The sequence below is a fragment of the Mus caroli genome, unplaced genomic scaffold, assembly GCF_978045245.1.
Source record: "Mus caroli unplaced genomic scaffold, Mus_caroli_1 scaffold_3, whole genome shotgun sequence".
Classification (NCBI taxonomy): domain Eukaryota; kingdom Metazoa; phylum Chordata; class Mammalia; order Rodentia; family Muridae; genus Mus; species Mus caroli.
In genome coordinates, this window is record NW_028227258.1 from 51746711 (window position 1) to 51762008 (window position 15298).

Here is a 15298-nt window from a genome sequence, read left to right on the forward strand (position 1 = left end):
AAGGATGCCTTAGGTAAATCTTGTGTGTGCTCGAGTCACTACGGTATGTATAGAAGAAAACCCTTCCACAGAACCCAGGAAAATCGGGAAAGCTGCACTAGAGCCCACGCATCCCGTGTAGGTTCCTGACCTTGGTCGTGGCGTTGAAGCAGCTGGGCTGTTCTAGTGGGGACCCATCCTGGAAGCTTCTGGCAAAAACCCCGGAACCTTCTGGCAGCCCGACGGCTAGCAGGCTCCACAGGTCCCTTTAAGGCGCCCTACGCGCGGAAAAAGGGGAGAGCAAGGGGCGGGAGCAGGGTTCGCGATCGCACGCCACGTGACTCGGCTGCCAAGTCCGCCAGCGAGTTTGACAGAAGTTTGAATCGGACTCGGGGGTTTTCTGCAGCCGGCGGGGCAGCGCGGCGGACAGAGCCTCCGAGAGCGCGAGCAGCAGCGCCCCCACGACCCAGCCCGCCAGCCTGGAGCCCGGCCTGCCCACGGCCTCGAGCCCGCCGCCCCCAGCGCCCCCGCGCGCCCCGCAGCCTCCCGGCCAGGGAGTCGAACCCTTGCACTGCGCCCCGACGCGCCAGCATGTCCTCGACGGAGAGCCCCGGTCGCACCTCGGACAAGTCTCCGCGGCAGCAGGTAAGCCCCGAGTGCCAGGCCTGTGGATTCTCATTAGTCCCTGTCCACCTAGATGTCCCGAATGTGTCCGATTCCGTCTCTCCCGCCCCCACAATGTGAGTAGACGGGGACCCACGCTTTCCCTCCGGGCCGGCCCGCCTTAACCGTCTGCTGGTTTTGTCTCTGCAGGTGGACCGCCTGCTCCTGGGGCTGCGCTGGCAGCGCCTGGAGGAGCCGCTGGGCTTCATCAAAGTTCTCCAGTGGGTGAGTCGGCCCTAACCCCGGGCTATTTCGGGAGCCTGGATTGTGACGCGGACCCGAAGCAATGTGGCCCCAGAGGAGGCTGGGGAGATGCAGCGGGCCCAGCCACCGCGGAAGGGTGGGGGGTGGCGACAGGTGGGCGGGGGAGGGGAGAATCCGGGTTGCTGCTCCAGCGCTCGTTGGAAGGAGGGAGAGGAGCCAGGCCTGCGGAGTCCCGGATTCGGACCTTCTATGTGCAAGGCGCCTTTGCCCAGGGCGCTCACATTTCACTCGGACGAGAAGACCCGGGTGTAACCTTTCCAGAACTCTGATCCTGCACATACCACTCCACTCTTCAGTGGCGGGAGGGGAGAGGAGGACAAGGAGAGTAAGGTCCACTTTGCAGTGAGAACAAAGCTACTACTGAAGGCACCAGGGAAGGAAATGGGTTACAGAAACCATCCTGCCTGGAACCTTCTAGGACCTGGATGATCCCTGGGGTGGACTCAGGGGACAGACTCCCAGCTGAAGTCACTGGAGCAATTTGGGAAACTGTAACCGAGTAAAGAAATGGATGGATGAATGAACAGTTTCCCAATCCAATGATTAAATAAAAAAAAAAAAAAAAAACAATTAAGACAGAAGAAAATGCGACAGCTAGCATAACAGAACATTGAGCCGGGAAGGAGGGATGGTAGGCTGCAGGCCTAGAGCTATCTGTCTCAGCTCTGTGACCTTGGACAAGTCACTTCTCTGGACACTAGTTTCCAACATTAGTCAAACATGGATCAAACCTGTCACCATTCTAGAGTATAGCTCAATATTAGATTTACCCTATGACCTTGAAACATTCACCGGCCCATGGCCTCAGTTTCCCCTTCTCTGGTCTAGTGGGAATACTGGCTTGTTTCACTGGTCCTTGAGATGCAGCCAGCGTTTCAAATCATAAAGATTTGGAGAACATTTTGTGCATTCTTGCAGAAAAGGTTTTGTTAGACAAGCCATATGCCAGATTCTATATGAAGTTATTACTGTGCCCTCAAGCACTGGATTCAGCTAGGGACCAATTTACCCTTCATACCCAAGAGAACCAAGTTCTAAAGACCTTTGAATTCACAGGAGATAGGACTTAGCACGATGTCACCAAATCCTAAGTAATTGTGGTTTGGATGGAAATCATCAAATCTGGAGGGCTTTTGGGATTGTCTCTGGGTATCTGAGATCCTAATGGGCTGCAGGCCAGCCTGGGAGTCCTCAGAGTAAATAAACTCTGAGACTTTCCGCTTTCTCTGCTGCCTCAAGAGTGGGGCCAATGTTGCCTGAACTCTTTCACCTCCTGACCTTCCCTGTTCTGACTTGAGTACCAGAGGGGACCGAGTAGGAAAGGTAAGGTTTCAAAGGACCTGGGATTCAGAAGCAGGGAGGCACTGAGAGATCCTGAGGAACAAGACGTATGTACTATCTAAACCAGACAAGTAGATCTAATGGAAAGTGACAGGTTGTCAGGGGGTGGGAAACAGTAGGAAAGACCATGGACTTATCCCCCCTGGGAAGATTCTAGAAAGCTTCCTTCTGTAATCCTGCCACTCTCCTCACTCTACTTCCTACAACACCCCTGAACACAGTGACTCCCTGGCTCAATGGTCCAGTCTTCTTCCAAAGTCATCATTGATTCCCTAAGAATTAAGACCGTTCTGACTTTTATGATCTCCAACTTTATTGGGAAGGAATTGTACAAAACAGGATCGATCTATTTTGCCCTCGTACCACTAAATCAGGTCTTTGGAGGATAAACTTCATTCATAGCAGTGCTCTCCGCCTGTGGGCTGAGACCCTTTTGGAGTTAAATGAGCCTGTAATAGAATTAGTCATGTAGTAGCATCAAAAATAATGCTATGGTTGGGTCACCACAACATGAGGAACCGTATCACAGGGTCACAGCCGTAGGCCGGTTGAGAAGCACTGCTTCACATAGTAACATTTTAAGAAGCCATGGCTTGCTTTTGGTGCTCTCTCAGGTAGCCTAGACTCAGGGTGTGGGTTTGGCTTGCTCAAATCTTTGCAGATGAACAGAAAAGTGCACAGTATCCGGTGTGAGAAATAGTCCTCACCAGAGGAGAAACAGAAAGCACAGATCTTGTAGTTACTATAATGGCAATTGAAAACTTTTATTATCACCCAATGGCAAGGGTTTTACTGGAATCCTTGTGAGAAGAAAGTGATGTAGTCAGGACTTAGAGTGTCTTTAAGAATTAGAAAAGAAGCCGGGCGTGGTGGTGCACGCCTTTAATCCCAGCACTCGGGAGGCAGAGGCAGGCGGATTTCTGAGTTCGAGGCCAGCCTGGTCTACAAAGTGAGTGCCAGGACAGCCAGGGCTACACAGAGAAACCCTGTCTCGAAAAACCAAAAAAAAAAAAAAAAGAATTAGAAAAGAGGCTGGCTATAGTGGCACACACCTTTAATCTCAACCGTCGGGAGGCAAAGGCAGGCGGATCTCAGCCTGGTTTGCCAAATCAACCAAACTAAGATTCAGAAATGAATCTTACTTCTGTTTCAATTCAAGAATTTTATCATGTCTATATCAAACTAGCCAGATAGCATGCTCTATCTAGCTGTCTGTCTGTCTGTCTGCCTATCTATCTATCTATCTATCTATCTATCTATCTAACCATCTATTTTAGGGTTTTTTTGAGACAGGGTCTTTCTGTATAGCCCTGGTTGTCTGGAACTCACAGGATTAGGCTGGTCTCCAGCTCCTAGAGACCTGCTTGCCTCCGCCTCCTGAGTGCAGCCACATAACTCCTATTATATAGACACATTATTGAAGTAGGGTTTTTAAAGCTTTTATATTATCATTAGTGTGTGTGTGTGTGTGTGTGTGTGTGTGTATGTGTGTGTGCATGAGAGAGAGGAGGGAGAGAGAGGGAGGGAGGGAGGGAGAGAGGGGAGGGAGAGTGGGAGAGAGAGAGAGGGAGGGAAGGAAGGAGAGAGAGGGAGGGAAGGAAGGAGAGAGAGGGAGGGAAGGAGAGAGAGGGAGGGAGGGAGAGAGAGAGAGAGAGAGAGAGAGAGAGAGAATGAGGTATGTGCACAAGTGGAGGGTCAAAGGAGTTTGATGTTTTTTTTTTGTTTTATTTTGTTTTGTTTTGTTTTTTGTTTTTTTACTCTTAATTAGATTTTGGAGATGGAACTCCTCACCAGAGCTACATGTGTCTTTGCTCACTGAGCCATCTTATTGGTCCCAAAAACCAGCTTTAAAAGAAAAGGAAGTCAAAGATTAGATGAAGATTAGATGGACTTTTACTTAAATTCAATCTCTGCTTTTTATCCCTCAAAGCTCAGATAAGGGGTGAAATCTTTTCGGGCTTCATTTTCCTCATTTGAGGCTAAGCCATGTCCTCTGGGCTTACTGAGAGGATTATGGGTAATAATGTCCACAAAGCATAGAGCATTCCTGAAGATCACAGTGAGAACTTTCATAAACCTGGGCTCCATCCGTTCTGTCTTATTCCCAAACCTTCCCTAACTTTCTTCCTTATGGAGACTGTCCTGCGTGACTTGCCTTCCAGTGAGATTGCTCAAATGTCACAGCCAACTCTTCAGTTCCAGTGGACAGTGCAAAGGAATCCAGGTGACTCAGTCATATGGGATTCCAGTTTCTTACAAATAATAGATCCCATTAACTTTAGCCAAGCACACCCTCCCAGTGGTTGCTGATGATCTTTGTGGGGAGGGGCATTCAGAGGTCTGTGATACAAGAGAGCTATCTCATTGGTGGGATTTGTTTTTATTTGCTTGCTGCATTTTTTTTTTCCTGCTGGAGATTTTGAATGGATACTGTCAGAGTCCATAGAACCAATAGACAGTGAGGCCTTGAAATCCCTGATGGTTAGTGCCCTTAGGGTTGACACAAGTGAATACAGTAAGCCAGCTGGCATCAAAGTGGAGCACCAACCTTAAGTGGAACCTGGGCAGGTTATTCTGTCTCTTCAAAGAGATGCAAAGGCAGGAGGAAGAAGAGGCAGAGGTGGGCAAAGTATGGCCATCACCATTTCCAGCATCTGAGCTCCGGAAATACTCTTGCTCTCAGGGACTCCATATTTATTCTTTATGGCCAATGTGCTATCTCATAGCCTGGATGTTAGACAAGGGTTTCAAGTTCTTCTCTTCTTGTTCCTGCGGATTATTTAATTCCCTTCATGGTCATGGCCGGAAGCAAATCTAGTACAGAGAAGTTGGAAGCTGTGAATGGTCTGGACAGGTATCCTGCTCTTGCAGCTTGGGGCAGAACACCTGCCTCTCTCCTTGTAACATGCACAGGAAAGACCTTCTCTTCAGCCTTAGGGACCATAGTGCAGTCTTACTCACCTCCATATCAATAGCATCAGGGCACAAGGTAGATGCTTAATTTCAAATGAATGAATGAATGAATGAATGAATGGAGCTCAGAACAGTGACTCAGAAGATGTGAACTTGAAGGCCAGCTCTCCCATTAGCTAAATGTGACTTTGAGAATGTTACTTTATCGGAGGAAAGAGGGCTTCTTCTGTTTCCAGAACTGGAATGAGACTTAGAATTTTAATAGACAGTGGAAAGGTTCTGCAATCCATGCTGGCCAGTAGAGAAGTGCTTGGCCATGCGTGGCTATCGAGCGCTTGCTTTGTGGCTGGTATGGCTGAGCAGCTTTTGTTTTATTTTATTTGAAGTAACCCAAATAGCCATGGTTGTTTGGCCGCAACATGATGGACAGTATAACTCTAAGGCATAAACGCCACGAGGACAGTGCCCCTCCCCCACCCCGCACCCCTCCCCCGCCTCCCGTGTGTGTGTTTCTCTCTCTCTCTCTCTCACACACACACATACCCACACCCACCCACACTGTCTCTCACTGTTAAAGTGCCTGCTACAGGCACATACTCGAGAAGTGTCTTTTTTTTTTGGGGGGGGGTAGATGTTCAACAGTGCCCAGGGTAGAAGAGGTTCCATATTGCCCCGAGTTAGGACTCTTTCCATGCACTTTTATACTCACCGACCAACAGCCAGTGAATAAAAACACGCCAATCCAACTGTGCTGCCCTTCCTCAATGGGACACCCTCAAGCAAAGAGGAATAAAGTCTTCTGGGGGAATTGGAGACCCGCAGAGTAAAAGAAGAAGAGACAGTCCCTCAGAGGAACAGCTAGTAGAGGGTCACTGCTCTGTGTGAGAGGCCAACTTTAGGTATGTTAAGGGTGATGATCCAGAGGCTTCTAGTGACGTCCCTCTGACACTGTCAGGAAGGTGGGCCAACAGTCCTCTACTGCAGCTTTCAGAGCTTAGTTTGGATGTGGAGGCTATGTAGCCATTGCAGGTAGATCACACTGTTTTCTTTCCTGGGTATCTTTACCTCCATAGATAATTATCACTCATTTGGAACAAGTCTACTGAAAATAGGGGCACATATGACCTTTAGAGAGCAGTCAATGGCTCCAGCACGGAGTTCTGCCAGGCCAGGCCATGCAAGGCAGGGCGGTAGCACTAGATACCACCCAGGGGCAGAACACAGCTGTTGCTAAACCCAGCCAAGAGCATGCTCTGCTGATACCATTAACTTCAGAGGGTGGAAGAATTCCAAAGCTGGACACAGCCTTTAAATTACCCTCAAGTCCTTCATTTTACAAATGAGGAAACTAGGACTCAGAGAGCCAAGTCACCTAGCGAATAAGTTACAGGGCCAAGACTGGGACCAGGGTTTCTTGATTCCTAATCTAGATCTCTCTTCACTCCAATCAGCAGTAGAAAAATAATGTACAATGCTATTCCTGCCTGGATGCAAGTCTGGAGTAGAGATTACTGTCTTCTTGCTTAATGTCCAAAACACTGATTGAGCCACAGATTAACTGATAGAAACAAACAATTAACAGAGTGTTTAATAAGAATACTTGTGTCATGACAAAGGTAAGTGCATAGAAAACGGGCTATGGGGCTGGAGAGGTGGCTCAGCAGTTCAAAGCACTGACTGCTTTTCTAAAGGTTCTGAGTTCAATTCCCAGCAACCACATGGTGGCTCACAACCATCTGTAATAAGATCCCATGCCCTCTTCTGGTGTGTCTGAAGACAGCCACAGTGTACTCATATATATAAAATAAATAATACTTAAAAAAAAAAAAGAAGAAGAAGAAAGGAAAGAAAGCAGGCTGGATGGACAACATGGTAGAGCAGGAGAATGCAGCTTCTTACTTTCGGTTTTAATTAATGTGTGTTCCCCAGGAAAGAAACGTGAGAGGCATAAGATGGGGACTTTTCAGATCACTCAAAACAGAGGTGTAGTCAGCTATGATGCAAGATGGAAAGGAAAAATAATTCAAGTGTTCTGACACACCCCTGCTCCCTACCACTGGGAAAGGACAGCAGCAGCAGATTACAAAGAGGAGCAGGCAGCAGTAGGAGAGAGTAGAGCTGATAAGGCAAGTGGAGGGTACTTTTCTCTGAGCTTGAGCCAGGTCTGTCAACATCTACCCAGCCAGCACTGTTTCTAAAGGGAAGAAAAGTCAAGCTGGCAGTACCATGAGATGGCTCAGTATCCTGGCTCCATGGCTCCGGTGAGGCAGGAAACTATTGCAAGTTAGCAATAAGGTAAGGGCAAGAATCTATGACTGCTCAAGGAGGAATGAAAATGAAATTAGCTGGGCGTTGGTGGCGCACGCCTTTAATCCCAGCACTCGGGAGGCAGAGGCAGGTGGATTTCTGAGTTCGAGGCCAGCCTGGTCTACAGAGTGAGTTCCAGGACAGCCAGGGCTACACAGAGAAACCCTGTCTGGAAAAACCAATAATAATAAAAAAAAAATAAAAAAAAAAGAAAATGAAATTAAATGAACAATGTCCCTTGTACACCTGATCTGGCTTGATAAAAGGGAATCTATTGGCCAGGTGTGGTGGCACATGCGTTTAATCCTAGCACTCGGGAGGCAGAGGCAGGCAAATCTCTGAGTTCAAGGCTAGCCTAGGCTACCCAGAGAAATTCTGTCTTGAAAAAAAAAAAATGTCTATTTCTGAACTCTCATTTGGAGAAAAAAAAAGTAAGTATAGCTTTGAAACAGACATTTCCATAGCCAGAATTATAGAGGTTTTATATTAGCCATTATCTTAAGAGGCCATGTGTGCTCAATAGAGAGATCTGGAAACCCTTTTTTCCCTCTGAGGAAGCACTCAGAGTCTACCTCCTTCACTTGGCTACTTGGTCCAATACTTTGTTCAGAGAACACAATCTCTGCAGTTGAAAGAAGAATGGCAGCGAGGGTCCCTACCAGGAAGAACTCAATGAAAGGAATTGTTACTCTGTGTCCACTGTGCACCTGCATTCCCTGGAGTCAAAGGGTGGTTCTTTGAGAGACCTTCAGATTCTCAAAGGGGCTTCACTTTCTCTCAGCTCTTTGCTATTTTCGCCTTCGGGTCCTGCGGCTCTTACAGCGGGGAGACGGGAGCCTTGGTTCTCTGCAACAACGAAGCCAAGGACGTGAGCTCCATCATTGTTTTGTTCGGCTATCCCTTCAGGTGAGTCGGGATTGGTTCTGACCCAGTGCCCTTTCTTTTATTACATTAGCAGGGCTTTCTCACGCCTCTGCTCCTACCAACCTCTCATTTATTTCTACTCAGAGGACACACAATCTAAAGACCATTTATTGTGTGCTGTTCTAGATTAAAATAAAACAAGACCTGGGTCATTCTGTCCATTAGCCATTTTTCAGACACTCTGACCAGAGTGAAACATGGTTATATCATTGTTATGGTGGTCCAGTCCAAACTCAAGCAATGGCAGCTCACCACAGCTTAGACGGAGGGAAGCCAGTCATTGGGAGGAAGGGTGGAAGGGGTCTGGGCCAGTTGGGCAGCTCTGCACATTCCTCTGTGCATATCTGACCCTCTGCATATTCCTCTGTGCCTTGAAGGAAGGAAGCTTATTAGAGTTTAGTTACTAAACAAGAGACATGGGACGCTCACATGATGACACCCAAACGTAAGGATGTAGAAGAGGGAGGTCTGCCCTGACCAGGAAGTAGAAGAGAATACTAATCTCTCAACGTCTGAAACTCTGGTTGGGAGAAATGACTCTTCAGAAAAGGATGGAGGCAGAACACATCTTTTCAGAGTGTCTGAAACCACTTCACTGTCCAACTTAGATTAAGTATCCCTTGTTCACAACAAGCTGTATTTTTTTCACTTTATTTTGTCCAATGTGCCCACATCAGGGAGGCCTAAATCAAGTCTGTGAATGGGTAACTTAAATTTGGCCACTGCTTAATATGGGTCTGTGTGTTCCCAAGGGCAGACTGAATCTGATTTGTCTAATGGCTTAGCTACCAGAAATAGTTGGACTGCATATATGTTACGACTTAAAGATCTGGAGTGGCTACTGAGGGGAACATGGGGTTTGGATGCAATCTTGGAAGAGGACTGTGGCCTAGTGGTTAAAGCACTTACCCAACATGTGTGAGATCCCAAGTTCAATCCTCAGTACTGCCAGAAACAAATGAGCAGAATCTTGAAGTATCACCTCTCTTAACTGCAAGATTCCCTCAGGAGTTCCTATCTACAGGACTCCTTTCCCAGGGTGAGCCCCAGACAGGAGCCCCTATTGGGCAGAGTAGGAGAGGCTAGCCCTATCTCAGCATGGCTTCCCTTGCCATCTGTAGGTTGTACCAGGTCCAGTATGAAATGCCCCTCTGTGATCAGGACTCCACCTCCAAAACCATGAACCTCATGGGAGACTTCTCTGCCCCCGCCGAGTTCTTTGTGACCCTTGGCATCTTTTCCTTCTTCTATACAATGGCTGCCCTGGTCATCTACCTGCGCTTCCACAAACTCTACACGGAGAACAAACGCTTTCCATTGGTGGTGAGTGAGCATGGCCCAGAGGGATGGGGACAATAAATGTCAGAGATGGTGGGGCGATCAAAAGTAATAGCTTCCCTGAGTCCTTGATACCTATGTGTGGAATAGAACGACCTCTCAGTGGTTTGTTTGCAGTCAGAGGAAGAAAAATAGTGTCTTTATAAAGCAGGCTCTAGAGCTGACCTAACAGGTTTAAATCACAGCACTTGCTCTCAGTAACTGTGTGACATTAGACAAGTTGCTCGGCCTCTCTGCCTTAATTTTCTTGGCTATAAAATAAAGGTGAAGTAATAAATACTTGTGTTCGTGTTTTGGGAGGATAGAATGAGTATGCATGTACAGTACCTAACATGCAGTTATTCTCTGAGCGCTATCTATTATTAGTATCATTTCATTTACTTCTTCTGTATTCTAGGCATTCAAGGTGGGAAGTGTACTTTAGAAACCTCAATTCTCTCCTGAATGTGTCTTTTTCATTCCTTACAGTTTGAACGATGGTGATTAAAAGGGAGTTGGGAGGAGAGAGTGAGGAGTTGAGGTAACTTGGGTTGCAAGGAAGGAAGGTTCCCAGCAGATTGATAATGTGGCAGGCAACTCATTGCCTGACCTTAATTCTTTAGGAAGGAATACGGTAGTCTGGGTGGCAGCATTCCTTTGGTGGCACTGAACAGAGTCCTCAGGTAGGATGGGAGTTAGGTAACGGTAGGATGAGAAGAGACAGCTTACTCAGGACCTCGGGATTCTTGTGTGAATTGGAAGAAGGAAAGGTAATCGATGATCACTGGGCCCCTCTGAATGTCTTCCTCCTTCTGCTCCTCCTAGGATTTCTGTGTGACTGTCTCTTTCACCTTCTTTTGGCTGGTTGCTGCCGCTGCCTGGGGCAAGGGCTTGACTGACGTCAAAGGGGCCACCCGGCCATCCAGCCTGACTGCAGCCATGTCTGTGTGCCATGGAGAGGAGGCAGTGTGCAGCGCCGGGGCCACGCCCTCTATGGGGCTGGCAAACCTCTCTGTGGTGAGATTTGTGACTATGGAGGGGTCTGGGAATGGTTCACTAGCCCAGCTGTCCAGCTAGCTAACTGGTTCTGAGAGGAACAGGGAAAGTGTGCCCAGAGACAAGATGCTCTGAACCTAGACTAGTAACCCCTGCATCTCATGGTGACCCGAGAAGATATTTTGGATGAAACGAATCTGAGTCACTCCTTCACCATCTTTTCTTTCTACATTTAGGGGCCCTGGTGGTTACCCTTTCCTGTCTGTTCAACCACGTGTTACGTGGGAGCATGCGTAGAAGGGGTTCATGGCTGTAGCTGGGCTCAGAGCTGTGAGTGGATTAGTATGAGAGAGACACTACCCCTTGTCGTTTAGCTTTCTCTACTGGAATGGTTTGGCAGGCAGTGATGGGCTCAGCTGGCAGGCAATCCAAGCTTTAGTCATCCAGTTGTAGCGTTGAGCTACTGTAGGACCCCCGAAGGGAGACCCTCACTCAAGTCTCAGGGATCTCGAGCCCAGAAAGCCACAACAGTCAAGCTTGCTGCAAACACACGAGGTTTTAATGGCACACAAACCAGCATGCTGAGGTCGAGACCCATACACCAGGCAGGGGTAGAGTAGTCTGACCCCAACCCTATTTTCCAGCAGGCTTATAAAGGCAAAAACCAGAACCTAGGGGGAGGATCGGAGAGGAAATAGGGGAAGTCTAGGAGCGGATATTTACTTCAAGGCACCTGGGACATTGAAACATTTTGTGGTTGTTTTTCCCAAAAGTTCTGGGGAATTAGGCCATCTGGCTGGCGGCCGGAGCCCATGTTCTCAGGGCAGTCATTATTTTATTTTTTTACTCTTCACTATATCTATATAAGCTTGTAAATTAACATAGCATTAAACTTCTCAAACGTCCCGTCATCTCAGCCGTCCCGGAACAACTCAGAAAATGTCGCAGGCCTCCCAATGGCCCACAATTGAAATGCCTGATGGCTAGTGCACCAGTGAGCCTTCTGGAACCCTGCAGAGGGGCTTTTTTCTTTCATATATATATATATATATATATATATATATATATACACACATATGCATATACTTGTGTATATGTTAGCTGTCTTCAGACACACCAGAAGAGTTCATCAGATCCCGTTACAGGTGGTTCACTATGTGGTTCCTGGGAACTGAACTCAGGACCTCTGGAAGAGCAGTCAGTGCTCTTAACTTCTGAGCCATCTCTCCAGCTCCTCCAATTTTTAATTATGAAAATTTTCATATATATCCAGAAAAGTTGAAAAACATTTACAGGAAAGGCCCACATAGTCACTTTCTAAAGTACAACCGTTCAACACACTTGGTTTATATCTATTTATCTATCTTTCCTTGTCTATTGTTTTTACTTGATTTTTGAGAGACAGGTTCTTTGTATATTACCCAAGTTGTCTTTGAACTCACTATAGAATCCAAGCTGCCTTTGAATTCACGATTCTTTTTTAAAATTTATGTATTTTATTTATATGAGTACACCATACACTGTAGCTGTCTTCAAATCCTATTACAGATGGCTGTGAGCCACCATGTGGTTGCTGGGAATTGAACTCAGGACCTCTGGAAGAGCAGTCAATGCCCTTAACTGCTGAGCCATCTCTCCAGCCCCAAATTCACGGTTATTTTGCCTCAGCCTTCTGTGTACTGGGATTACTGATTTGTGCCACTACACTCAGCTTTTCTGTTCAAATTGTGTTGTGAGAACCCAGACTAGTCTTCAGTTCAGTCCTCCTTCCTTAATCGCCTACGTGCTACAATACACAGGTGTAAGCCACCATACCTAGTTCATTGACCCCATTATTATTATTATGGATTGTTATTATTATTATTAAAGGCATGTGCCACAACACCCTTCTTTCTATATTGTCAGTTTTTCAAAATATTTTAATAAAGTTGGTGTGGCACACATCTGTAATACCAACAGCCTATCTGACAGAGGCAGAAGGGTTAAGGGTCCTGGAACAGGCTAGGTGCACAGAGAAAACAAAAGAATAATAACAAAAACAATAGATATTTGAATAAAGCCTTTGCTTAGTCTTTAGCCCTGGGGGAGTACCTTGGACAGCTCCAGCCACACTTACCTCAGGAAGGCAAGCACGCGTTCCTTGATTTACTTAGCATTCCCGGGGCCAGATTAGAGTAGTGACCCAGCTACACTGTGAATGAGTCCTCTGGACAGAGTTTAGACACTTTCACTAGAAAATCTGTTAGTAGACAGTGGCTTTGAGCCCTGTCTCTCTACCAAGTTCTCTGTGCTTCTCCTCCTCCCATTTCTCACGTAGCACTTTCCTGACTATTCTCACAGACTCTCCTGATTTCTTTTGTAGCTCTTTGGCTTTATCAACTTCTTCCTGTGGGCTGGAAACTGTTGGTTTGTGTTCAAAGAGACCCCGTGGCACGGCCAAGGCCAGGACCAGGGCCAGGGCCCCAGCCAGGAGAGTGCAGCGGAACAGGGGGCAGTGGAGAAGCAGTAAGCAGCCTTCATCTGCCTACTCCCCAACTGGACGGCACCTTGTCATCTCCTCCAGCTTCTACAGGACCTCCTCCTCCTCCTCCTCCTCTTCCTCCTCCTCCTCCTCCTCCTCCTCCTCCTCCTCCTCCTCCTCCTCCTCCCTTCCCCATCGTTCTGGACTTTAAGATTTGAGAGAATGGATGGGTGGGCATCAGCTGTTGGTAACCTCCACTGGCTTCCTATCCCTCATCCTGCTGGGGCAGCAAATGGCAGGATCTCAGCACTTCTTGTCTGCTGCCTGGACTGAAGCATCTTACTTGGGGAAGTTGACTGGCAACCTTGCCCTGAGTTCTGTGTGGAGGGCCCACCAGTGATTTTGTGGCATCCCTCAATAGCTGGCATCTAATCTGTATCCTATCTCTAGCCCTCCCAGAGCCCAGTGTGCTCCCACCATGTGTGAAGCAGGGAGACCCATTATCCTATCAGAGGTCCCTCTAAGGATCCACATGAGGCCCGGACCCAATGGGAGCAGAGAGAGTTGCAAGTGCATTGCAGCACCAAGGAAGAAAATGAGGAAAGTTGCTGGCAGATTAAGTTTTCTGTTCCCTCAGTCCTTCCTTTCCCTCAGCTGGAACACTTTCGGTAGCACCCTCTATGCCACTTACTCATGAAACCCCTTACTCCCTTCTCCTTCTCGGCCTTGGTTTTGTGGGCTTTGGGAGGGCCTGAAGGACCATCGTGACATGAGATGCCCAGGAGTCCCGGGACATGGATACATGGGCCCACCTGTCCCTTACTGTCTGTTCATTTTCTCAAGCCAGCACCTTTTCTAGTTCTTTCAAACCTTTCTGTCCCCATCTTTACAAAGAGGGTTATCTGTGCTTGTCTCTCACCTCCATGCAGTAGCCAGGCCCCATCCTTCCCCAGTCCTGGGCAGCCCGATGCTATTGGTGCTTCTTCATTTCGGGACCCAGTTCCATATTTGTCTTTGGTGTGTCTCCTCTCCCTGATTCCTCCTGTCATCCCTCTTTGGGCCCAAGGCCAGAGGGTACCAACTGGGCAAATGCCATCTGCCTTTTACCCAGATCAAAACCCCGTGATCTACCCTGGCAGTAGGGTTGCTTAGGGAAAGATGATAAAGAAGGAAGAAACCAGCCATTTCCCAATTTAGTGGCAATTGTCCCACTTAGCACCCCAAAGATGAATGTGCCTTATGCCAACCTGTCCTCAAGACATGGTCGACCCTCTCCAACCCCCTTGCCTTCCTCAACACTACCCACATCAAGATGTATTTCTTGAGGGCCCAGGGCTTAGAATCCTTAACTTTGGGCTGTTCATTTCTTCTTTGGGTTACAATTCCCCCACTCGTCAAAGGAAGTGGGGTATTTACACACTTCCACATGCTCCCGAGCCCTTCAGTAAAATAATCTGGAATTTTTGTTTTCTGCTTAAGATTTTAGGGAAAAGATTTAAGGAGGGGAAAATTGGATGAGGGTGAGAATGATCCTAAATCTGAAACTCTCTATGCTAAGTTATCCCCATGGTTACTTAAGGACAAGGGAGACAGTTTTGCCTCCAGCTCCAGAGGTACAAAGAACAAAAGAGTGACCACCATTTTTCTTCAAGCAAGTCCCTGTGGGGATCTGGGAGCAGCTTCGACTCAAACTGTGTTTGGATTCTGCGTCTATATTTATAATTTATTTGAACTGTGACGGATAAAGTGTTCTCATTTGGGGCCTAAGTTAGCAACTGGCCCATCAACTACTTTAGAAAAGGAGTTCTCCACTCCCACTGAGCATTCTTACTCCAGAGCTCGCTCTAGGGTTGAAAAGGCTCTTCCTCGGCCAGAGTCTGGGTATGGCCAAGAGAGTCTTGATTTAGGCTATGGTCTTTCCATGGCCGCCAGAAGAGGAAAGACCAGTTCACCTCATTACCTCCAGGGGGCTGGGCAGCAGTAAGTGCCAAGGGCAGCTCTGTCCTCATGAGATTCATGTCCTCTCCGACCAGGGCTGGCACCGCCACTTTGCCTAGTCAGGCCTGAAGTAGGAGAGGTGTCTGGTTTCCCTAGCTATTGCAGGAGGCCAACAAGCAGGGAACTTGCCCTTTG

General features: G+C 47.6%; 1 protein-coding gene across 1 annotated transcript; it reads left to right on the forward strand.

The window, feature by feature from the left end:
• The first annotated feature begins 252 nt into the window (after positions 1 to 252).
• Positions 253 to 13273, forward strand: Sypl2 (synaptophysin like 2). The gene is made up of 6 exons (XM_021158766.3): positions 253 to 624; positions 793 to 867; positions 8249 to 8373; positions 9513 to 9714; positions 10534 to 10725; positions 13067 to 13273. Exons 1-6 carry the CDS (start codon positions 571 to 573, stop codon positions 13211 to 13213), a joined length of 795 nt encoding a protein of 264 aa, XP_021014425.1. The 5' UTR covers positions 253 to 570; the 3' UTR covers positions 13214 to 13273.
• The last annotated feature ends 2025 nt before the right edge of the window (positions 13274 to 15298 follow it).